At 52.2% G+C, this 23,689-nt stretch overlaps 1 protein-coding gene across 1 annotated transcript in view; it reads left to right on the top strand.

The window, feature by feature from the left end:
- EFCC1 (EF-hand and coiled-coil domain containing 1) overlaps window positions 1-23,689 on the top strand; it is a gene marked incomplete at its 3' end in the record, with an annotated part of 37,081 nt that overhangs the window by 1,174 nt on the left and 12,218 nt on the right. Inside the window, exon 2 of the mRNA XM_080827468.1 lies at window positions 1,016-1,299. Within this exon, the coding sequence (XP_080683594.1) occupies window positions 1,016-1,299 (284 nt within the window). The remainder of the gene's footprint in view (window positions 1-1,015; window positions 1,300-23,689) is intronic.

Here is a 23,689-nt window from a genome sequence, read left to right as displayed (position 1 = left end):
AGCAAATATTTATGGGCCTCCCTCATGGCCAAGGCAGGTGCTAAAATGGTGTCACTGTTCATCAGGCAGTCGCTAGTCACCGAGCCCTGTGGGGGCCAGACCTCTGGGATGTTGAAAAGGAAGCACTGAGTGATTATGGATCCAGCCCAAGCATTGAGATTCAGTCAACAAACATTTCAGCGCTGTGCTCAGCACTGGGCGCAGCCTTGTGCCAAGGGCCATAGGGGTGGGAGGAGGAAAAGAAAAGCCTCTGTCCCAAGGGACCCTAAATCAGGAGGGAGCTGACTTGTATTAGGCCCACTCTGCACATTGCCCAGTCACCAGCCCTGAGTGGCAGAGGGCAGGCATGCGGAGGGGTGGTGAGGTGCTGCTTTCAGGAGTCATACCGTGGACAGGCAAGGGCTGGGGGCCTGGGAGCACAAGAGAAGTGAAGGGTGGGAGTGGGAAATGACTCCCGTGGTGCGGAGTAAGATGGTCCAGGATCATTCATTCTCCGGGTATTTCTAGAGCACCTACTGTGTGCCAAACCTGGTTTAGGCGTCGGGGACACAGCGGTAAACAAGATAGACAAAAACGCCACCCTCAAGAACAGTCTGTTGACCAGACACCAGGGAGGTCCAGAAACACCTGTTTGAGACGCTCAGATTCTTCCTCGACTCCAGGGATCGGAGCGGTCCCAGAAGGTTGAATGCTACCAAGGCAGGAGATGGACAGAGAAGAGGCGTGAAGTTCAGGAATTAATGGTACCGCGCAGAGATGAGAATACTGGGCTTTGTTCCCCCACCCAGGAAAAAGGGGATAATTAGAGCTCCTGCCTCATTTGGGTGGTTGCGAGGATTACACGAATTCAGACCACCCTGGGAGCGGTAGGCAGTGCGCACAATAAAGGCTCACCGCGTGTGCTCGGGGGCGGGGGGGGGGAGGGGGACGTGGCCGCCCGGAACGGTGGCCGCGGTCGAGGCCGGTGGCCGATGCGAGGCGCTCACCGCGGTCCCCGCGGCCCTGTCCCCTGCAGGTCGGCCTCTGGAAGAGCCAGGCGGGCGCGCAGGAGGCTGGGCGCGGCGGGCCCGAAGCGGCGGCGCAGGAGCTGCGGCAGGCGCGGGGCGCTCTGGCGGTGGCCGAGGCCCACGCGGGACGGCTGCGCCAGGGCCAGGCCGAGGTGCGGCGGCGTGCGGAGGAGGCCCGGGAGGCGGTGCTGCGCAGCCTGGACCGGGTGCGCGAGCTCGAGGCGCTGGCGCGACAGGTGCCGGGCCTACAGCGCTGGGTGCGAAGGCTGGAGGGCGAGCTCCGGCGCTACAGGTGAGCCGGGGGCGGAGGGTGGCGGGGTGAGGAGGGCCGGCCCGGGTGCCCCAAGTCAGCTCCGGGTCTCTCAGATCCCAGGTGTGCATCCTTCCCGCACACACACTGGATCTCCTGTTCCTCTGTTCGTTCACAACGTCTGTCCGTGGGTCCCTCCGCTCCCTCGGCTGTTCTTCCACGTCCTCGGTCATTCATGCCCTCATTCACTGGCTTTCCACTCACCCAGCCATTCACGTGCCCGCTCATGCACAAAGGCCTTCCACTTGCCCATTCGTGGGTCCCAAGAGGATATGGTTATTATTTTTATTTGTTCTTTTACTGACATAATAACGATGATGATGATGACAGCCCACAGTCGCTGAGCGCTTGTTTTGTGTGCACGGCTCTGAGCTAAGCCTCATAACAGCCCTGTGAGGTGGGTCCCACCTCATCCCCATTCTACAGATGAGGAAGCAGATGTACAATGATCCCTGGTGCTAGCCACACAGGCAGGAAGCTGGGCATGGGACCAAGTCTCAAATCCTAGGTGCCTCTGCCAGATGTGTGACCTTGGGCAAGTCACTGCCCCCTCTTGGAGCTTCTGTTTCCCCCTTTGGCAGAACACAGATTGGAGTCCCTGCTGGCCAGGGTGGCTGTGAAGAGGCAGCAGCATCCTGCCTGGCACACAGTAGGTGCTCAGTAAACAGCTCCCTCCCCGTTTTGAATCACAAGGCACACCTGCTTGCATAATATCCATGTTAACTAGGCACCCACTGTGTGCAGAGGCTGTGCTGGGTGGCAGGGAGGTGACTGGGAACAAGTCAACCCGAAATCCCTGCTCTGAGGGGCTACTACAGAGCGTGTGAGATCAGCATGTGACTGGGCGAATGGTGGCAGGCCGCTTGCACTGGGGCGGAGCAGGACCTTTGCCATGCTTGCTGCAGGTTCAGCCAGAACCTGAGGTGACACTTGTGCTGAGAGCTGAGAATAGGATGTTATGTGCCAAGATGGGCCCAGGAGAGGAGAAGGGGAGAAGGGGAGAGTGTTCTAGAAAATGGGAACATTACAAGCAAAGCCCTGAGACAGGAGGGAGCATGGCACATTCCAGAAACTCAAAGGAGGCCAGACTGTCTGGAGGAGGAAAACTAGAGAGGCAGGCAGAGGCCAGGCCTTCCAGGGCCTGGAAGCTTATGTGAGGGACTTTAATCTTTCCCTCAAAGAGAGCATGGAAGTTTTCAGCAAGAGGGTGACTGTAACTGATCTGCATTTAAAAAAAAAAAAAATCATCCTGGCTACAGTTGTGACAAAGAGGTGGGAGGAGGGGGAAGAGCAAGAGACAGTGGGGAGTCCATTGAGGGGGCTGTTGTCCAACTCCAGCCGGAAAGGAAGGGGGTCTGGCCCAGGCTTGTGGGCAGGGCAACCAGAAGGGGAGGCTTTGAACCTAGACTCTTAGAGGAGGGCCTCCTCCTTGAGTTCGGAGGTGCTCACAGCTGGGAGATGAGAAGCCACAATGTGGAGAGAGGCCTCCATGAAGAGGCCCACCCTGGGCCAGCCTCCTGCAGCTCCAAATGTTTGGATAGTCACTTCCTGTTTGCATAGCTGATCGCCTCAAGAGCAGGGCTGGCTGGCTTGGGGCCCCGTGTCCAGCCTTGGAACTTTCTCCAAGAGAAGAAATAAAGGGTCTCTTCTTTGTGATACCCTAAAGTAACTGTCCTCTACAGCCTGACCTAAGAGCCACTGTGAACATCCAGATGGCATTTCCTGATTGGAAAGGTGGATTTGTCTCCATGGTGCCATTGAATCCTCACAAGAACTGTGCAAGGTACAGGTGTTATCCCCATTTCACAGATGGTGGGAGGTGAGACTCTGAGAAGTGAACTAATCTACTCAAGGCCCCCCAGCCAGAAAGTGGAAAAGTAACTTCGGCCTGCCCCTACAGCCTGTGTCTTTCTTTCTTTCCACCTTACCATTTTGTTGTTCTTGACGCACAGTTACAAGATGGCTGCCACACCCCCAGGCCTCATGTCTGCTGTTCAGGCGCGAGACAGATGGGCAAGATTGAGGGTGGGGAGGATTTTCTTCAAGTGAGCTTTGCCTTTGGGTTCAGGGAGAGATACCCCTACCCCATCAGACCTCAGACCTCTATCTCCTGGGCCAGAACTGTGTCACGTGGCTGCTCCTGGCTACAGGAGAATCTGGCCATAGTGATGCCCCAAACACAACTAGGTTCTCTTGGTGAGGAAAATACCACAGCGGCCCCAAGGAGAGGCCCAGTGTATGAGAAAACTGGGGGCCAGAGATTGAGTGACATCGCATGAAGGCCACAGGCCACAGTGAGATGGCTTTGTCCTTGTTTCCCTGCCCCTATACAAACATGCCAGCAGGAGGCAGACCTCCTCTGCCCGCTTTCTGTGGGCAGAGTTTGTGGGTTGACTTGCCCCAAAGCTCTCCTTCTTTGAAGAGAAAATGGGGAGGGCACAGAACAGCCAAGGACAGGCACTGGGCATCACCTGTATACCAGGCATGATGCCAGACCCTTTCCCCACATTCGCTCAAAGGAGCCCCTCAACTGGCCTAAGAGAAAGGTGTATGATCTGCACTTCGCAGATGAGAAAGCCAAGGCCAGAGAGGAAGCAACTGGCTGGTGTGGCACGGCAAGTGACAAGCCAGAATCCAGACCTCAGCCCAAAAAGCCCAAAGCCATATACCCCCGGCCAGCCTGGCAACAGCGCACAAGTCCTCCCCAACTCCCTCACTCCAGCCCTCCCCCTGAAACACCTGCAGGACCTTTCACAGCCTGCAGAAGGGCTGGAACTCAGATGTCCCCTGTTTGTTAAGCTGAAACCCCTCCCTCTGTGGCCTGACCCATTGGGCCTGCAGTCTAGAGGAGCTGGGGGTTGGAAGACACACCACACCCCAAAGACTAGAGCCCCAGCATGCCCTCTTAAGTGACGTCACTCTCAAATGCCTCCAGGTGTTCTGCAGATGTATCTTTGGGGGGAAAACCATGCAAGGACTAAAATCCCTCCCGGGAATGACAGCTTGAAGCCATTTGTTAGAATGAATGACCCGACACACTTTTCCAGCCATGTCACAGAAACTGACCCACTCTGATCTTCTCATAACACTTGGAGGCTGGTATTATGCCATCTTTTTTCAAATGAGGGAACAGAGCCCTGGGGGTGGTCTCCTAACCAACACTTGGCTGTTTTGGCACCCTGGGGAGTCTCCCAACTGCGAAAAAACATCCTTTCCCCTTCTCTGCTATCACCTTAAAATAATATCTTAAAGACTCCCTTGCTCATTTCCTGGACTTCCACGTACTTCTTTTTCAAAACCAGACATTCTTTTCTGTCCCTCCCAGTCCTCATGTTGTGGTTTCTCTCCCGTCCTTCATCTCTTTCCCATTTAAACATTCTTCTTCTCCAGTCTCTTTGGGATTGCTGTGACATCTGAGCTCTCCCTGGTGTTTCATCTCTGCTCTTTCTGTGATGATGACAAGTTCTCCGTGTGCTGTTGTGATCGTCTACAGCGAGCCCCTCCCTCTTTGGCAGAAGCCAGGATCCTGGAGAATCCACCCATCGCCAAGGTTGTGGAATTCCGTCCAGAGCTGTCCCACCAGGGCCTGATTCTAGGACAGTTTCTAATTTCATTTCTTGGCTTCAAGTTTCATAACTACAGCAGGAGAAATTGAGCTCCGTACCAGGGGCTACCATCCCAAGGCCAGTAAGTAGGGTTTCTCTCACCTCTGTTCCTGGATGAGACAGCCCGTGGAGGGCCCCCAGCTTCATGCTGGAGCCTCCTTGTATGAACTCACCAGGCGAGGTCTTTAGTACCTATCCTCATTGGGCATTAGAACCCCAGTCTTGACCCCTCTCTGGGCATTTCAGGTCTATCTCCTGCATCCCACGCAAGCTGGAGGTCTTTCCTCTTTGTTCTTGACCTTGGCTCTGCCTTTTTTTTTTTTTTTAAGGTGTATTTATTTATTTATTTATTTGAGAGAGAGAGAGAGAATGAGAGGACAGAGTACAAATAGCAGGAGAGGGAGAAGCAGGCTCCCCACCAAACAGGGAGCCCAACACGGGGCTGGATCCCAGAACCCCTGGGATCATGACCTGAGCCAAAGGCAGACATTCAACCGACTGAGCCACCCAGGCGCCCCTTGGCTCTGTATTCTTTTAAATGGTTATATTTTGTCCAGTACTTCTGTGTATTTGTACATGGAAAGGGAACCTTCCCTAGCACCTCGATGCACCATCCTGGCCAGGAACATAAGAGAATGGACAATAAATATTTAAGCAATAGGGATACTCACTTATTAGTTCCACGTTTCATATGCAGCTTCCATGGAGAAAGTGGATACCTCGGGTGACCAGGAATGTCACAGATGTGCCCATTGCCCTTGGAGGCTCTTCTGAGACCTGAGGGAAGCAGGTCATGAACACGCATGTTAGGACACAAATGTGCTGGGTGCAGAGGGCCCCAGCCCCATATAGAAGTATTCCAGGAAAAAAGGGCTCTTCAGGCCTCTTGGAACCAGGCAAAACCCCAGGGGCTCACCTGACCTAGCCCAGTTGGCCAGGAAGGATCACCTGTTCCATCACAGCAGCATCAACCTCTGGGCTCCCGCTTCCCACAGCTGGATTTAGTCTCTTCTAATCCTACAAAATAGTCTCTCCTCCCAACACATTTTTGAGCACAGGAGACCTTACTGATGATTTGGAGGGGGAGGGTACAGATTACATTACAATGATAGTTTTATATGAATAGTTGACATCACGATTCATAAGATGTCATTTGACCCCACATCTAACAGGGGTGTTTCACTGTTACTTCTCCCAAATTATACCCAGCCACTTTCCACCTTTCTCTTCTCTGTTTTCTCTTTCTCCCTATTAGCCATCTCTCTTAGATGAGTGCCTGAAAGCCTGCCTCTACCTGACTTGGGTTAAAAAAGAAAGTGGTTAAAAAAGAAAGGGTAGCCATCCAGCTTCAAGCATGGCTGGATCCAGGTACTCAAATAATGTCACCAGAATATAGAAGCTCTGCTTTGCTCTCAGGGAAGTTCTTCCCCCTGGTAGCCTTTGGGGCGCTTATCTGTTCAAAGCTCTGAGTCCAGTAGAAAGATCATCTCTCATCTGAGCTGTCCCACTGAATGCCTGTAACTGGGAATTATTGAACAACTTGGAAACAGGTTCATCCCTGAACACATCGGGGTGGCCAAGATAATTTGATGTTCTGATTGGCCAAACCTTAGTCACATACCCACTGCTGGAGCCACAGCCAGCCCCATTGAACTCTGGGACTGAGCTCCTCCCAGGAGAATCAAGGAGGAGCCTAGCCCATGTGTGTTAAACAACACATGCCTCTATCTGGAGCCTGTGGCCTCCCTTCTCTTGTCTCAAAAAACAGGCCACCTGGGGCCACTGGAAACTCTCCAGATGGTGGAGGCCCCAGGAGGAAGCCTGGTAAGACACAGAACAGGCTTATCTCAAAGTTGGCTTTCCCAGGGTGCTGAACGCTTTGGGCTGGCTATAGGGGCCTGTGTCCTCCCCAAAGTAGCCCGTGTTGGCATTTCTCTGGGCCAGCACCCAGCCCCAGGCTCACAGTAAGGTGGTGAATGAATGGAGGCATGAGCCTGCAGCTGGACACTGACCTCACACACATCTTGGTGAGGAGGGGGTGGGCATACGGGACCCCAGCACAAGGTGAGCCCTGAGCGAATGGTCTGGCAGACAGACCCTGCTTCAAGGGGAGTGGTGCTCCTGGAGGAGCTGCCCTTGACTGGGGCGATTGGGGGTTTGTGGGCATCTCCACCTTCTCTGGAAGCCCCGGGGTGTCGGCCATCTGCCTGTCCCATCTCTGCACTGAGGGACAGCCGGGCCTCCAGGACACATGGGCAGGCAGCCTGAAGCCACCACCACTGGGCAGGGGCTGGGCTCAAATTCACAGAAAAAGAGACTGAAAAACCCAGCTCGGCTGGAGCAGGGAGGAGGGGCCTCCGCCTGGCCTCTGTGGCTTTGTTGTCTGGGAGGGAAAGATGAAAAGGCCTGGTTGGGGGAGGTGGGGAGCCATGCGGGTAGGAGGACAGCTCATTTGGCCCGCCACCATGGAGGGGACACAAAGATGAGGCCGTTGGAGGCACACCTCCTTTCTTCTGCCCCAGTGCAGCAGCCCAGCCTGACCTTGGGTGGGGGGAGGGGGTGGGCCGAGTCAGCAGGTCAGAGGAGGGAGGCAAGCTGACCGGCAGGGGCATGGGGCACCATCTGGAGCTGGGAGGAGTCTGGTCATGGATTCCATTAGTCTTGGAAGCAGGTGTGTGGGTGGCCACTGGTGGGAACTGAGGCCTTTCTCTCGGGGACAATACCCGGGACTCACAAAGGGGCAGTTCAGGTCAGGCACTGGCTGCACGCTCCAGCCTGAGACCCTACACAGACAGGCGTTGGGGGGGGGGGGCCCTGGGCTCAGGAGGCCCAGCCTGACCCGGGTTTGAATCCCCGCTCTTCCACATATTTCCTGTGGGACTTTGAGCACTTCCCTTTCTCTCTATTAGCCCTAGCTTCCTCACCCACCAAGTAGGCGTGAGGTTCTCTTCCTCTGGGTCTTGGGGTGAATATCCAGTGAGACATGGGGACACAGTGGGGTGTAGGAACCAGAAGTGGCAGCAGCCCTAGGAGTGTGGCCTGCAGCAAATTATTCTCATTTCGTGAGCCTCAGTTTTCTCATCTGTAAAATGGGGATGACGAGAATGTTACTATTAATAATAATATCCACTTCCTAGGGCGTATGAAGATTCAGAATGCTAATCTGTATAAAGTACCTAGCACTGAGAGAATGCTTAATAAATATTGAAAGTTATTATTATTGATCCCTCATCACAGTACCCCCCATCATTAGTAAAGGTGGTGGTGGCTGGTATTGTTAATATTGGCAGAGTCCGGCCCCTAGAGAGCCTTCTATCTGTGGAGACCCCTAGCAAACAATGGACAGTTTCAGCTGGTTGTAGACAGGACGCTAACAAAGTTGCAGAGTGTAGACAAGCACAGAGGAGGCATGAATGACTGGCTAGGGGTCAGGACATCTCTTGGGGGAATGCCATCATCCAAGATGGGTGTTGAAGGATGAGTAGGAGTTTTCTCAGGCATTGCAAAGGCAGGTTGCTGTGAATACAAAGGCTTGGAGATGTGAAGGGCCCTGGTGCCTCCTGGGAAGAGGGAGATGTACTGTGGTGAAGGGTTCAGAGTGGAAAGTGACAGGAGCAGAAGCTGGGAGGCAGGCAGGGGGTAGCGAAGAATCTGAGCACAAGGCCGAACATGAGGCCTTTACCCCAGACAACGAGGGAGATAGAGAAGGGCTTATGCAAGAAGCAAAGTAATCAGATTTGAGTTTCACAGATTGAGCTTCACTCTGGCTGCATGTGGAGGACAGATCAGGCAGGAGGGATGACTAGAGTCAAGGAGGCAGGTGACAAGGATGTATCTGGGTCCAGAGGGAAAGGACACAGGCCTGACCTCCAGCACCTGAGAAGGGATGGACCACCAGCCCCATACCTGGAGGCGTTGCCAGGAGCTGGGGGAGCCTTGTGCCTGCTGTTCTCTATTCCAAGACAGAGCCTTCTGCACTCCAATATTATTGTGGGCATGCTAGAAAAGCATGGAATAGACTGAGAGCTCAGACCTCAGAGGTCAGAGGGTGAGCATCCTGCCTCACGATTCTTATACGGGTTGTGTTTATGGTGACAAATTCAAAGGAGCCCATTTCAGGATACCACCAGGCACAGCCCAAGGTGGGTGGGCAGTGTTCCGTGAGTGGTTTCTCCCGACTGGTCGGGGTCCCACCAAAGCACATGAAGCCTTGAGTTGGGGGAGGAGGGGAGGGTCACCAGACATTTTATCCCCCAGCTACCACCCTCTGAAACTGCAGCCAGAGTTTGCAAAGCCGTCCTTAGCAAGCCACACCACCCGGATCTCAATTCAAGCTCCAGATACAATTTCGTACCACCTCCATGAAGCCTCTTGCCACATCGTCCACAAGTCATACACTCTGGCCCGGCATTGCACATGGGCGGTCACACCACACCTGTGGAAGGGTGCCATGCTGTGCGGGCAGCTGGGAAGTTGTCCCTAGTGCTGGATTTATCAGTTAGGGATGTTTTCAGCTACAAGCTGCCGAGAACTCACCTAACAGTGGTTTGAATATATTGGGGGTTCCTTGTCCACACCTCACCTAGAAGTCCGGGAGTGGCTCCACAACCCTAAGGAAGGCAGAAAGAAGGGGACATCCTGTTCTTTTCTGGCCAGAAAAGCAAAACCTGCCCAGAAACCACTAGTGGATGTCTACGTGAACACTGTGGCCAGAGCGGGGCCACAGAGGGCCAGAAGGGCCCAGAGAATGAGACAGGCCTTCTCAGCCCCAAGAATGGAGACAGCTGGGCAGAGGAGCCATGGCGTTCTTTGATTAATAGTATCTCCCAGAGAGGTCAACCCTCATTCAAGTGCATGTCCCCAGCTGGATTTCTCTGAGGACAGAGCTGAGCCCACACTTCTGGCTGACAGCGCAGGGTCTGGGGCTTTGTGCCCCTACCAGTGGGAGGGATCTGGACTGTACCAGCTAATGTGTGGAGCAGATGTGGCCTTCAGAGAGGAAGCTGGTGCTCACAGAGGGATAGTGATCTGCCAAAGGTCACCTGGTAGGAGAGGACACAGCCCTCAAGTGTCCCAGAGTCTGAGGCTGTCTGTGCTGCTTCCCTTGGGGGGTTCAGAACAAGCTTCAGTTCCTGTGTCTCTGGGGTTAGATTAGGAGATGGGCTCTGAGATCCCCAGCTTTCAAGTCCCACCTTGTCCAGGTCCAAGCCAGGTGGGCTCCTGGGGCCTGCAGATGGGTTCCAAGTGGACCAGGGTCCTCAGGTCAGAGCCAGCCACACACACGACCCAGGCTGGCCTGAGGGGCTGGACTGGTTGCCTTTGGCCATGACCTGCCTTGTCTACTTACCTTGATATGCTGTCTATTTCTTTTGGTGCCTTGATACTTCTTGGGAAACTCTGATTCAACCTGTTTGTGCCTTAGTTTCCTCACCTGGAAAATGGGGTTCGTTTTAGGGCCTACATCATGAGGCAAGAATTAAACAGGATCTAAAAAGCACTTCACATTGTGCCTGGCACGTACTTAGCACTCACAGATGTCGCTGTCAGGGGTTGGCCCTCTCACGGCGGGAGACTTCTCATCTGTGGGGGGGCATTCATGCATCCACTCCACACTCTGGAGCAGACTGGAAGCCCCGTGCCACCAGCACACCCCATGCGTCCTGTATCTCAGCCTGTCCCCACTTGGCTTTGCTCATTCCTGCTCCACATGGTAGGGAACATGGCCGCAGTGAACCCAGACTCACTGCTTTTCAAATTTGGTGGCCCAACCTACTGCTTTCCAGTACCTGTGCATAAAGTCCCAGGGAAGAGGGCCGGCTGACCCAGCCTGGGTGACAGACCCAGGGCTAGGGTGCCTGAGGCAAGGTTGCTGGCATACTCCATGGGACCAGGGCCAGAACACGCCCGCCACCCTGCAGTCTGGGGAAGATGAGGGCGGGGCCGCTGCGCAAAGCCACGAGGGGGCTGTTGCCAGGAGACAGAAGAAGGACGCAGGTCAGACAAAACCAGCAAACATCCAGCCAGGGAACTTCCTTTCTGGAAGCGAAAATCCAAAGAAATATAAACGCTGTAACATGGCACCCAGCACAGGGCAAACGAAAGAGCAGGCGTTTGGGCCTCAGAGCCAGATGTTGGAAGTTTTTTGGGAGTCTGTTGTGTAGCATCGTATCGTGATGTTCCAGAAAGTCAGAGGTCCTGGTACATGTGGATGGCTCCCCTCCTCTAGGGTGGTCCCATCCACATAAGAATGTGCTGCCTACCCATGAGGAAACATTGGAAGAAGAGGTCCATGTCTGGGGGGAGGCCTGCTGTGCCTTGTTGCTCCAGAACCAGGATCCTGCCATTGCTTGGGCTCAAGTTTTGGGGGCTAGAGATGGCTTCTGCCGGAGGCCCAAGCCAGAGAAACTCTGGAGCACATAAGGAAGCAGCACCATGGTCTCTGGGATGTTCTGATGGGATGGCCTGAGGTATAGATAATCACGTGCCCTTGTGTAGAGGAAACGGTGAGAAATAAATGTATGCTTTTTTCGAGGTAGAGGGACCACTGTATTATATTGGAGACTTGTTGCTAATGAGTGAAAGTAAAGCCAAACTGCTTAAATTTTAAAGTCAGGGGGCATTGGGGCATCTGGATCGCTCAGTTGGTTGAGCGTCTGACTCTTGGTTTCGGCTCAGGCCATGATCTCAGGATCCTGAGATGGAGCTCTGTGTCAGGCTCTGCACTCAGTGGGGAGTCTGCTGTAGATTCTCTCTCCCTCTCTCTCTCCCACCTCTCTCTCAAAATAACTAAATAAATCTTGAAAGGTAGGGGGGCATTATCTACTCATAAGCTTGAGAGTATGGCTTCAGGCATGGCTGCATCTAGGAGCCCAAACAATGACACATGGAGTCTATCTCTTATCTCTGCTTTCCTCTTGTTGGCTCCACATTCAGACATTCTTCCTATATGGGAGCAGACAGCTGCCAGCACAGGATGAGTTCCCATCTTCCCAGTCATCCCCAAGAGAAAGAGCTTTTCCTTTCTAGTAGTTCCAACAAAATCCTTAGATTAGCTTTGATTATCCTGACATAATTATGCCCATCCTTGAACCAAGCACCGACACCAGGGACATGGAATGTGCAGATTGGTCCAAGAGGGGGTCGTGTAACTACTCTGGACCAATTTCTGTGATTGACCGGTCTGGGTCACATGGCATAAGGTGGATTCTCCCCAGACTGGAAGCTTCTTGCAGGCAGTGATGGTACCCAGCGCCCTTCTTTTCTGTCCCTGCTGCCACTGAGCCCAGCAGAGGGCCAAGCCCAGGAAAGACAAGGGTTTCCTTCTGACTGGCAAGTGAGTGGACTGTCAGAAACATCCGGGGTTTCTCCTGGTCTGCTCTGAATGGGGGGCAGTGGGGACTCTTCTGAGAGGACTGAGGTGAGCTGGAGAAGCTTGGGACCAACAGTGGTGAGAGACCCAGTGAGAGTGGGGGACAGAGATTCTTCTCTTAGTCTCTTCACAATTTCTGTCAGAAATAACTACTGACTTTTCTAGATTCACCCAAATTTTGTCACATCCCCAGAGAGTGCTGATGCTGGGTTGGCTGCCATGACCAAGACAAAGTCTCTGCCCTCATGGGACGGACCTCCTCACTGGGGGAGACAGTAAAGAGGATGAATGGGGGGGAATGGGTGAGGTGGGGGAGGCTGCTTGACTGTGGCCCTCAGGGAAGTGTATCAGTGAACTTGGCTGCATGACCAGTACCATGGGGTGGCTGGCTTAAATAGACATGGATTATCTCACGGTTCTGGAGGCCGGAAGTCCTGGAGCCAAGGGTCTGCAGGGTTGGATCCTTCTGGGGGCTCTGTGGGAGAATGTGTTCCCGGCCTCTCTCCTGGGCGTGCAGATGGCTGTCCTCTCCCTGTGTCCTCGTGTAGCCCTCTGGCTGGGAGTCTGTGTCCTAAGGTCCTCTTCCTATAAAGACACGAGTCAGATTGAATTAGGGCCTCCCCAGTGACCTCATTTGAACTTGATCACCTCTGTAAATACCCTGTCTCCAAACACAGTCACTCTCTGAAGTGCTGGGTGGGGGAGGGGAAGGACTCCGTATGAATTCAGTCCATGGCAGGAGGCTTCCTTGAGGAGCTAACATCTGAGCTGGGATCTCAGAGCCCACCCCTCTGAGTCCCGCCATGTCTCCAACCCACCTGCTCCCCACCAGCTGCACCCGCCACCCACTGGGCCAGCACCAGCCCGGATGTGATGGCTGTCCCTAGCTCCCCGCTAGTCCACTGGCCACAAAGTGGCTGGGGGTGGGAAGGAGCTTTTCTAAACCCACATCTAACCCCATAGCTTCCTGTTGTCCTTAGAATAAACATTGGCCTCCTCACCGTTACCGTCGTAGCCCTGCATGATCTGGCCACTGTCCATGGATCCGGCCCCAGCGTCTTCCACTCTGCTCCTCTGGCATTCAGTTCCTGCCTGCTGTCAGGCCTGCCCTACCTAGCCCACATCCACACTGCCAGTCTCCTTCACCAGGGCTTGCTTTTTCAGAGGCCCTGGCTCCATCCAGTCCGTGCTTCTGCTGTCTCTCACAGCCCCTGGCCTCTTCTGTCCTTAATGTACTTTTGTGATGACATCACTCATATCTGCGTCCCCCAGGGGAAGGTAAATTCCACGAGGTCAGGGCTGTTCTGTGGCTGAGGGTGGGATCTCTCGCACCCAGGGCAGCAGCAGGCTCAGTAATGCGTCTGTCCGATGAATCACAGGATGGAACTAGCAGCCAGCCTGGCAGACGCCTCTGGGGACTCCCCAGCGGCAGCAACGAGCCCCCGATGGGTCCCCTTGCACGTGCCACCCCACCACAGTAGAGGCGAGTTGGAGCCAGAGATGAGGGGCCATGGAGAAGCTCTTCCCAGGCCTGAAGGCTCCCTTCTTCACGTTTTATTTTCAGCTCACCCTTCATAGCCCCCCTCTCAAGCTCTTCTTCCTACTGTTGTTCTCTTGTTTTCACATGCTAGTCTCCGTTTCCTGCTCCTGCGAGGGAGGCTTCCCTCAGGAAACGCCAGGCAGTCAAGGAAGCCCGGTGCACAAGCCCCCAGGCCCTCCGGGGCGGGCTTCACTGCCTGGCCCCCTGCCTGGCAGCTGCCCCCCCGCCCCCGGCCCCCTCAGCAGGCCCTGCCCGGGCTCTGGGCTTCCCAGAGCTCACAGAACACGTGAGTGGCTTGGATGGCTGAAAGCAGAAAGAGAAGCAAACACAAGTGACACTTTCCATCCATTCTATAAAGCTGAGCCGGGGCAGGGGATGGGGGTGGGGGACAGGGGCTGTGTTAGGGGGCGGTCTGTGGGGGTGGGGGGTGTCAAGTGGTGATGGTCTTCTTTTGGGTCACCTTGAGGTATCCCTTGGTGACAGCCCCAAGTTGTCCAAACAGGAATCTACACTTGCTGTGAAGGCATTTTGCCAATGTTATTTAAGTCCATCATCAGCTGACTCGCAGTAAGGGAGAGTATCCTGGATAATCTGGGTGGGCCCAATTTCATCATTTGAAAGGCCTTTAAAGCAAGACAGAGGACTCCCCTGCAAAAGAGAAGGGGGTTCCACCTGTGACCAGCCTGCCTGTGACCTTCCCCTCCTATGGATGGCACATTGGTCGAGCCAGCCCAGTCATCCCAGAAGCTACTTCCTTGTGATAAGGCCCTTGAGACAGCACTATAGCTAAACACACAGACACAGATCAGTATTCCCCACTGGCCCCTCTTCTACATCTGGACACGGACTCACCCCAGGGCTGAGGCTGAGGGAAGCAGCCCTAAGAGCACAGCCCAGCATTTCTGAGCTCCTGCTGGGCACGAGACACCGTGCTAAGGACTTCCCATACACAATCTCATTTAACCCCCAAGCAGCGCTGTGAGCCATTTTCAGTAACAATGCTTTAGGCTGCAGGAAACAGAAAACCCAACTCCAGGGGCGCCTGGGTGGCGCAGTTGGTTCACCGTCTGCCTTTGGCTCAGATCATGATCCCAGGGTCCTGGGATCAAGCCCCTCACTGGGCGAAGTGAGGAGCCTGTTTCTCTCTCCATCTCTCCCCACCGTTTGTGCCTTCTCTCTTTCAAATAAATAAATAGAATCTTAAAAAAAGAGAGAGAGAGAAAAGAGAAAATCCCATTCCAAACAGCTTAAATCTTAAGGACACTGATGATCGTGAATGAGAAGCCCAGGGAAAAGCAGTTTCTTTGCAACTCTGACGTCTGCAAAGATGCTTACAGGTTTTTTTTTTTCTTTTTGTTTTTAGCTTATTTAGTTTAGAGAGGAAGAGAGCACGGTGTGGGAAGGGCAGAGCAGCAGAGGGAGAGGGAGAGGGAGAGAATCTCAAGCGGATTCTCTGCTGAGCCTGGTGCAGGGCTCAATATCACAACCCTGAGATCATGATCTAGCCGAAATCAAGAGTTGGGTGCTTAACCAACTGAGCCACCCAGGTGCCCCAGGCCAGGACAGAGTTCTTCATCTTCCCACACTGTCATCCTCAGTTTGTCATCTTCACCTGTCAGCAAATGCCCCTCATGGTCACAACATGGCTGCCATGGCCTCAGGTATCACTGCCACATCCACAGACAGAAACGTAACTTCCTCCTTGGACTTCCCTTTTCCCAGAGATCCTCCAGGAAGACTTCCCCCTCCCCTCTCATTGGCCAGAGGCACATCACATGCCTATCCCTAAACCAATCCTTGGTAAAGGGAAGGAATCATCATGATCAGCACAGACCAATCAGATCTCTTCTCTAGAAGCACGTGGCCACTCTGTGCCTGAAGGAGTAATTGAGGCTGTGTGTGCCATCAAGGCAGACGGGTGTGTCTGTTTGTGCAACTGTGTTTGGTTTCTATGCAACTATAACGAATTACCGCAAACTTAGTGGCTTAAAATAACACCCACTTACGATCTCACACGGTGTAGGCCAGAAGTCCAGGCAGGCTTGGCTTCGTTCTCCCTAGGCTCTCCGGAGGCTGAAATCAAAGTGTTGTTGGCCAGGTATGGAGGCTCAGGGGAAGAATGTGTTTCCAAACTCAGGTGTGGGCAGAATTAGGTTCCTTTCAGTTGTAGGACTGAGATCCCCATTTCCTTGTGGCTGTCAACCCTAGGGTCACACTCCACACTCCACTTCATGTGACCTCACTCACCTTCCAGCTAACAAGGACCCCAGTCCTTCTCATGCTTCAGCTCTCCCTGATGACCTTTCTTGTGCCAACCAAGAGAGCTCTCTCTTTTTGTTTTCTTTTTTTAAAGAGTTTTTATTTATTTGAGAGAGTGAGAGTATGACCAGGGGGAGGGGCAGAAGAAGAGGGAGAAGCAGGCTCCCCACTGAGCAGGGAGTCCAACATGGGGCTCAGTCACAGGACCCTGGGATCATGATCTGAGCCGAAGGCAGACACTTAACCGACTGAGCCACCCAGGCGCCCCTAGAGCTCTTCTTTTTAAAGGGACTCATGTGACTAGATGGGAACAATAACCCCCTTGAGATCAGCTGTACCACATAACGTAACACCATCACGAGAATGACACCTCCTCACGTTCACAGACTGCAGGGATTAGGGTGTGGAACCTTGAGTCATTCCTAAAAATTCTGCCCACCCTGCAGTAACCATGGTGCACACCACGGTAAGACATTTCTTTGGAAAGAAAGGTGAAATTTAGAAAAGTGAACATGAGTTGCTCAAGGCCATACCAGCCAGGGGTCCATGTCACAAACAACAGGACTTGACACGGGCTCACTGAAGCAGGAAGAGAATTCTTTGGGAGGGTGTCAGGGGTCAATACAGTCAATGTGCAGGTTGAAGGGCCAGTCTCGGGCCAAAAGCAAGGCAGGGCAGACCCAGCCAATCCAGGCGCTCAGGTCCCGTGCCATCAGACGCCACCTGTGAGCTCAAGTGAGCCTGCACCTGCGTGTGAATGCGCATCCCACAGACTGTCAGCCGCCCACCCCCTTCGCCTGTCAGCTACAAAAAACATCTCTCCCTCCTACTGACCCAGACGGACAGACATACTGTGCTCCCTTCAGCGTGGCTCTGTGGCCCCTTCCAGATGGTTGCTTTGCTCCGTATCCTCACTCGGGGTTCTTAGCAAATCCAGAAGGTGCTGGCTGGCTGGCTGGCCTTAGGAACAAAGGTGAGACCTCAGTCCACCACACTGATGAAACCTGTTTTCCCTGGACGAGATTCTATGCACTGGGGGCAAACGCTATCAGTTAAATCAGGAGTTCGAGGGGCACCTGGGTGGCTCAGTGGGTTAAAGCCTCTACCTTCGGCTCAGGTCATGGTCTCGGGGTCCTGGGATTGAGTCCCGCATCAGGCTTTCTGCTCAGCAGAGAGTCTGCTTCCCCGCCTCTCTCCCTACTTGTGATCTCTATCAAATAAATAAATAAGATCTTTAAAAAAAAAAATCAGGGGTTTGCAAATTATGGCCCATGGGCCAAATCTAGCCCTGGGCCTGTTTTTGCATCTGGTGCAAACTCTAATTTTTAACCTTTTAAAGTGGTTGGGAAAACTCCAAAAAGGAACAATATTCCTGACACAGAAGAATTGCATGAACTTCAAATTTCAGAACCCATAAATAAAGTTTTGCTGGAACACCATCATGTTCATTCCTTTCTGTATTATCTGTAGCTGCTTTTGCACCAGAAAGGCAGCCCTGAGTCATTGCAACAGTGACCACATGGGCTGCCAAGCCCAAAATATTCACTACGTGGCCCTCTCCGGGAAACATTGGCCAGCCCCTGCGTGGAATGATAATGTCCTCCAACTTCTATGCTGGTCGTTGGTGAACATTTATTCTGACGCTTGGGAACTTGTGTATTCTGAGTGGGAGACTTGGGTTGGAGCAGGGATAGGAATGGATTTTTTTCCCCCTTTTCTTGCCCTTTCCGTATCTGTCGTATAGACGACCATTCTCGTATTGTTCCGTGTTTTTTCTTGTTGTTGTATCCTTGCCAAATGTGTGTCTATGTCCTGTGTCCATATTGGCACTGCGTTCTAGGCCTCACTCTGTCTCTTGCATTCTTAGCTCAGTGCCACGTGTTTCGGGGGCACTGGGTATGCGCACGTCTGTCCTCTGCTTCTCCTCCTGGCAAGTCTCCCATGTCGAGTCTCCCACCCAGTCCCAGAGGCGGACACCCAATCCCAGAGCTGCCTCCCAGCTCCCACATCTGCAGGTGACAACTGATGTACACCCTCCACCACACCCCCTTGCAGAGGGCCATGAAAACTTCCCCCCAGAAAATACACCCCGGGGAGGAATTCCTGGGTTGCGGGGGGCTTAGAGAGAATGTGGCCAGGGGACACCAGCGGGCTCCCATGTCTCCTTTGATATAATGCGGTTCACCAAATGCTTTGGGCCTTGTGATTTTGCTTTTGAGTTTTGATTCGAGCTGTCCCCCACACCTAGGTTTCAAGGTCATTCATCCTGCTCTATGTTCTATTTCAATCCTGCCCTTCACGTTTTGGTCTCTATCGAGGCCCCACCCCTTCAGGTGGTATAGACAGGGACCCAGGCTGGGTTTTCTCCATGTAGAGAGGGATGTGCTGGGATTATGGCAGGAACCTCACCCGTGATATATTTTGTGTTTACGCTACAGCAGAGTCAAGTTCTAGGTTCAGATAATTACAACTTCAGCAGACTTGTCACTGCATGAACATAATAGTGAATTGAATAGGGGGCTTACAAGTGACCATTACAGTTCCAGACAAAATGACTCTGAACTATAACTTCCCCTTTTACCTTTTAACATGATCTCAGTGCTGCCCAGCAGAACTTTCTGTGATGATGGAAATGGCCTACCTCGGCACTGTCCAATACGGTAGCCATGAGCCCCATGTGGTTACTGAGTACTTCCCATGTGGCTAGCATGACTGAGGAACTGAATCTTTGGTTTTACTTCCCTGTAATTAATTTAAACTTCAGTAGCCCAGGGTGACTAGCGGCTGCCATATTCAATGGAACAGATCAGATTAAGAAACTGTGGGCCTGGGGCGCCTGAGTGGCTCAGTGGGTTAAGCCTCTGCCTTTGGCTCAGGTCATGATCTCAACGTCCTGGGACCGAGCCCCACATCGGGCTCTCTGCTCAGCTGGGAGCCTGCTTCCCCCTCTCTCTCTCTGCCTGCCTCTCTGCCTACTTGTGATCTGTCTGTCTGTCAAATAAATAAATAAAATCTTAAAAAAAAAAAAAAGAAAAGATAAAGAAACTGTGGGCCTATCCCTGCACTCAAGCATTTATTCGAGGTTTTTGGAAAACAAAATGAGTACAGGAAGAGGCATTTGGGAACGGAGGCTGGGAACCAACAAGAGCAGTGCGTCTGCTGTGTCCCAGGCACGTGGTTCCCTCACTTAGCCCCAGCTTTCGTCCATGAGTGGGGACAATGTCCCCATTCAAAAGCTGGGGAGGCTGAGTCTCAGTGAGGGCAAGGGACTTGATGAGGGCACCCCTTGATCGAGAGGCTGGCCCAGGAGTAAACAGGTACAAGCCCATCCCCAATCCTATATGCCGAGAGGCCACATGGGGAAGGGGCCAGGATGCCAGTGGGTCCTGGCAGGTGTAGATCCTGGGTATTTCCCCAGGGCCTGGGAACGGCCCAGGTGGCTGACCCGGCAGCCCCAAGTCCAAATCCATCAGTTGGGCACCTCACAGTCCCCCCAACGAGGCAGCCTAGAGCTAGGTTTGGGTGGAGGCTGCCAAAACCATTGGGACATAAGGCTAGAACAGAGGATCAGGGAGAGAGTTTACACAGGGTATATCTCCCCCAGCGACGTTCTGGGAATTTGTGTGGAGGGAGTGTCTCAGTGACTAGGGGGACAGGGTTCCTGACACTTGGGATATGAGCCTCCACACAGGTCCTGTGCGACCCAGGATTGCCCTGTACCTCCCACGACTTCCAGATGTCCCTGGGCATTCATTCTGCGAAAAACTTGCTTTCACTACCATGATCTAAGACTAGAATCTAACTGCTTTACCTAGAAAAATACAATTTTTTTGCATAGTTTTAACGCACAATGGATTTTCCAAGAATGCAATGCTGTGTGAGTAGTGGGAAGGTTATACTTCGTTTTGAATTGTTTGAATTTTCCAAGAGTTGCTCACCATTTCAGAACCACATCACACTTGTGCTTAGCCAGCTGATAAGCAATGCCTATGTCCCCTGACATTCATCGTGCTGTGTCCCAGTGAGTCTACATATCTTTCTATCCATCTGTCTGCCCGTCCATTTGCCTCTCTATCCATCCATCTGTCCATCCATCCAATATATTTTCTTAGTTCTTATTTCAAAATGTCAAACATAGGAAAAGAATGTCAACAATACGCAATTGAATATTACCTTCCTAGTATCAAATTCAAACAGTCATTTTAACAACAACAAAAAAAGGGATACCTGGGTGGCTCAGTTGGTTAAGCCACTGCCTTCAGCTCAGGTCATGATCCCGGGGTCCTGGGATCGAGTCCCGCATCAGACTCCTTGTCAGGAGGGAGCCTGCTTCTCTCTCTCTCTGTCTGCCACTCTGTCTGCTTGTGCTCTCTCTCTGACAAATAAATAAAATCTTTTTAAAAAATATTAAAAAAAAAAAGCAGAAACAGATCCATAAATAGAGAACAAGCTGATAGTTGCCAGTGGGGAAGGGATTGGGGGATGGGCAAAATGGGTGAAAGGGAGTGGGAGTTATGGAATGAATGAGTCAAGGGGATGAATGGCACAGCATAGGGAATGTAGTCAGTGGTATTGTCATAGGGCTGTATGGTGAGGTGGTAGGCGCGCTGCGGCTGAGCAGAGCACAATGTATAATCACCATATTGGACACCAGAAACTAAGATAATGTTGCGTGTCAATAATACTTCAATTTTTAAAAAAAAATCTTAGGCCTGTTAAATAGGTTTAAACATCTAAAAATATCATATGTCTTAATATTTACATATTGAGGGGTGCCTGGGTGGCTCAGTGGGTTAAAGCCTCTGCTTTCGGCTCAGGTCATGATCCCAGGGTCCTGGGATCAAGCCCTATGTCGGGCTCTCTGCTCTGCAGGGAGCCTGCTTCCTCCTCTCTCTCTGCCTGCTTCTCTGCCTATTTGTGATCTCTGTCTGTCAAATAAATAAATAAAATCTTTTAAAAAAATATTTACATATTGAAATATATATCCTAAAGTCCCTTTTTACTTTAGATCACTGTTAGAGCATCACATTAATTATTTTAAAATATTTGGGAAGATTAGGTATATTATTTATCCAGCTCATTTTGGGATCACACCGGGATATTCCAAAATATCCATTATAAAAATAGGGTGCCCAGAGACGCCTGGGTGGCTCAGTCATTAAGCGTCTGCCTTTGGCTCAGGTCATGATCCCAGGGCCCTGGGATAGAGTCCTACATCGCACCTGTACTATTATTATTTGATTAACATTTTTCCTTAAATCATCTCACTCTTTTTACTTAAATAAACTTATTTAAAAGAAGGGTATACCGGGGCGCCTGGGTGGCTTAGTCGGTTAAGTGTCTCCATTCGGCTCAGGTCATGATTTCAGGGTCCTGGGTTGGAGCCCCATGTCCAGCTCCCTGCTCAGAGGGGAGCCTGCTTCTCCCTCTCTCTCTGCCCCAACCCCCCCCCACGCTCTCTCTCAAATAAATAAAATCTTTTAAAAATAAAAAATAAAAATAAAAGAAGGGTATATCATTATCATACAGGTAAAACTAAAATTGTTTGCTGAGTTTGCTAATTGCTTTTTTAAAATTTTTTTAACATATAATGTATTATTTGCCCCAGGGGTACAGGTCTGTGAATCATCAGTCTTACACAGTTCACAGCACTCACCATAGCACATACCCTCCCCAAGGTCCATCACCCAGCCAACCTATCCCTACCCCCCAACCACCCAGCAACCCTCAGTTTGTTTCCTGAGATTAAGAGTCTCTTGGGTTCAAATGGAACCCATGCTAAGTGAAATAAGGCTAATTGGTTTTTAATACATATTAAAAATAAATGCTTAGCTGTTTAAAACACACACACGCTCCTGTTCATCTGAGCACCATCTCAAATGGCCTCAAATGCTGGTAAGGCAGGAACTCCCTGTGGTTGGAAGACATATGGAAATATAAAACTCCATTGCGAATATGGGCTAAGAAAATATATTTGGATGGGTAGATGTATGGATGGATGGATGGATGGACAGATAGGTCAACAGATGGGCCGGCAGATGGCTAGGAAGACCTGCAGACTCGCTGGGACACGGCATAACGACGGCTGGCGGACACAGGCATTTGTCCTCATCAGCTGGCCATCTTGTTTTTCTTCACGGGACTCAGGGCCCCTCTGTGTTCCCTGATGAGTGAATGGGAGAATGAAATGAAGGCTGGGGAGGGGGTCGTACTGTAAAGCCACAGTCCTGTGGGGCACAACCCAGATTTGGCAGCTCCCCAGACCCCTCTCTGGCATGCCAGATCCCAAGAAGGGGGGAGTCTGTCCATTGGAGACCCGGAAGCCAAGGGCCAGGAGCTACAGGGCTGGAGGAAGGGAGGAAGGGCAACATCTGGCCTTTGTCAGATTGTGCAAACCGCTGGGCTGGTGGCCAGCTGTGGCCGTCAGCCTCTGACAGGAGGGAGACATTAGAGGTTCACCCCAGGCTCCAGGCAGTGCACAGATGTGACCAGCTGGAGACAACGCCCGACCGCACACGAGGGCTCAGGTCTGTCTGGGAGTGAGGCTGTGAGGGGACAGTGGGCAGCCTCCAGGGCCCACCTTTTCCCCCAGAACCTTCTCCAACGCCTGCTGAGTGACAGGCACCTCTGCAGTCACAGGAGTCCCCCCTTCCCCCAGTTCCTCCATGGCTCCCAAAGGAGAGTGGCACAGAGGTGCGGGAGGGCTCCCAGGCCGGGGAGGCATGGAGCAAGGCGCTGGGCCTTCTCAGTCCTGGTTTGGAACTGGCGAATCTCCGGGTCCTCACAGGACTAACCCCCATTTTAAGGGAGAAAGAACAGCTTCAGGGTCGGGAGCAGATAGAAAAGAAGGCCTAGCTACAACCAACTCACTTTGTTTTGTTGTTGTTTTATATATTTTTCTGGTTACTTTCTATGCATGACAATATATTGGTTTTTCACTGCTAGTAATAATGCTTCTTATTAAAGGAAATTCATATAGTAAGCAAGAGGGTCGGTGATCAAAAATGTCTACAGTTGGGGCACCTGGGTGGCTCAGTGGATTAAGCCTCTGCCTTCGGCTCAGGTCATGATCCCAGGGTCCTGGGATCGAGCCCCGCATCGGGCTCTCTGCGCAGCAGGGAGCCTGCTTCTTCCTCTCTCGATGCCTGCCCCTCTGCCTGCTTGTGATCTCACTCTCTCTGCCAAATAAGTGAATAAAATATTTTTTAAAATGTCTGTGGTTTAGGAAACTTGACCTCATCCTCCCACTTTGAGGGTCTGCTCCTCAGTGATGTGGGCAGGGAAGTTAGCCCCTGATCCACGGGTAAAGCTGATTGGAGCTGGGATGCCACCTGGATCTTGTGGTTTCAAATTGAATGCTCTCCTCTCTGTCCTTTCTGGAACAATCTAAGAGTGTTCCTCACCCAAGTGTTCCCCATCCCCTGGCATCCCCATCCGAGCTCTGGATTGATCCAGGCCTGACCTGCCCTTCTTCTTCCTCATCCCCACTATTATCAGTGGTTTCATTCAATCAGTTTTTTCTGGGCCCCTCTGTCCCTGTGCTGTATGCCCAGAGGAAATCCCAATCTGATGAGGGACACAGATCCTAACAGGACACCT

This window comes from Martes martes, assembly GCF_963455335.1.
Source record: "Martes martes genome assembly, chromosome: 1".
Classification (NCBI taxonomy): domain Eukaryota; kingdom Metazoa; phylum Chordata; class Mammalia; order Carnivora; family Mustelidae; genus Martes; species Martes martes.
Note: the sequence above shows the minus strand (reverse complement) of the source record. Positions and strands in the feature narration are given on the sequence as shown.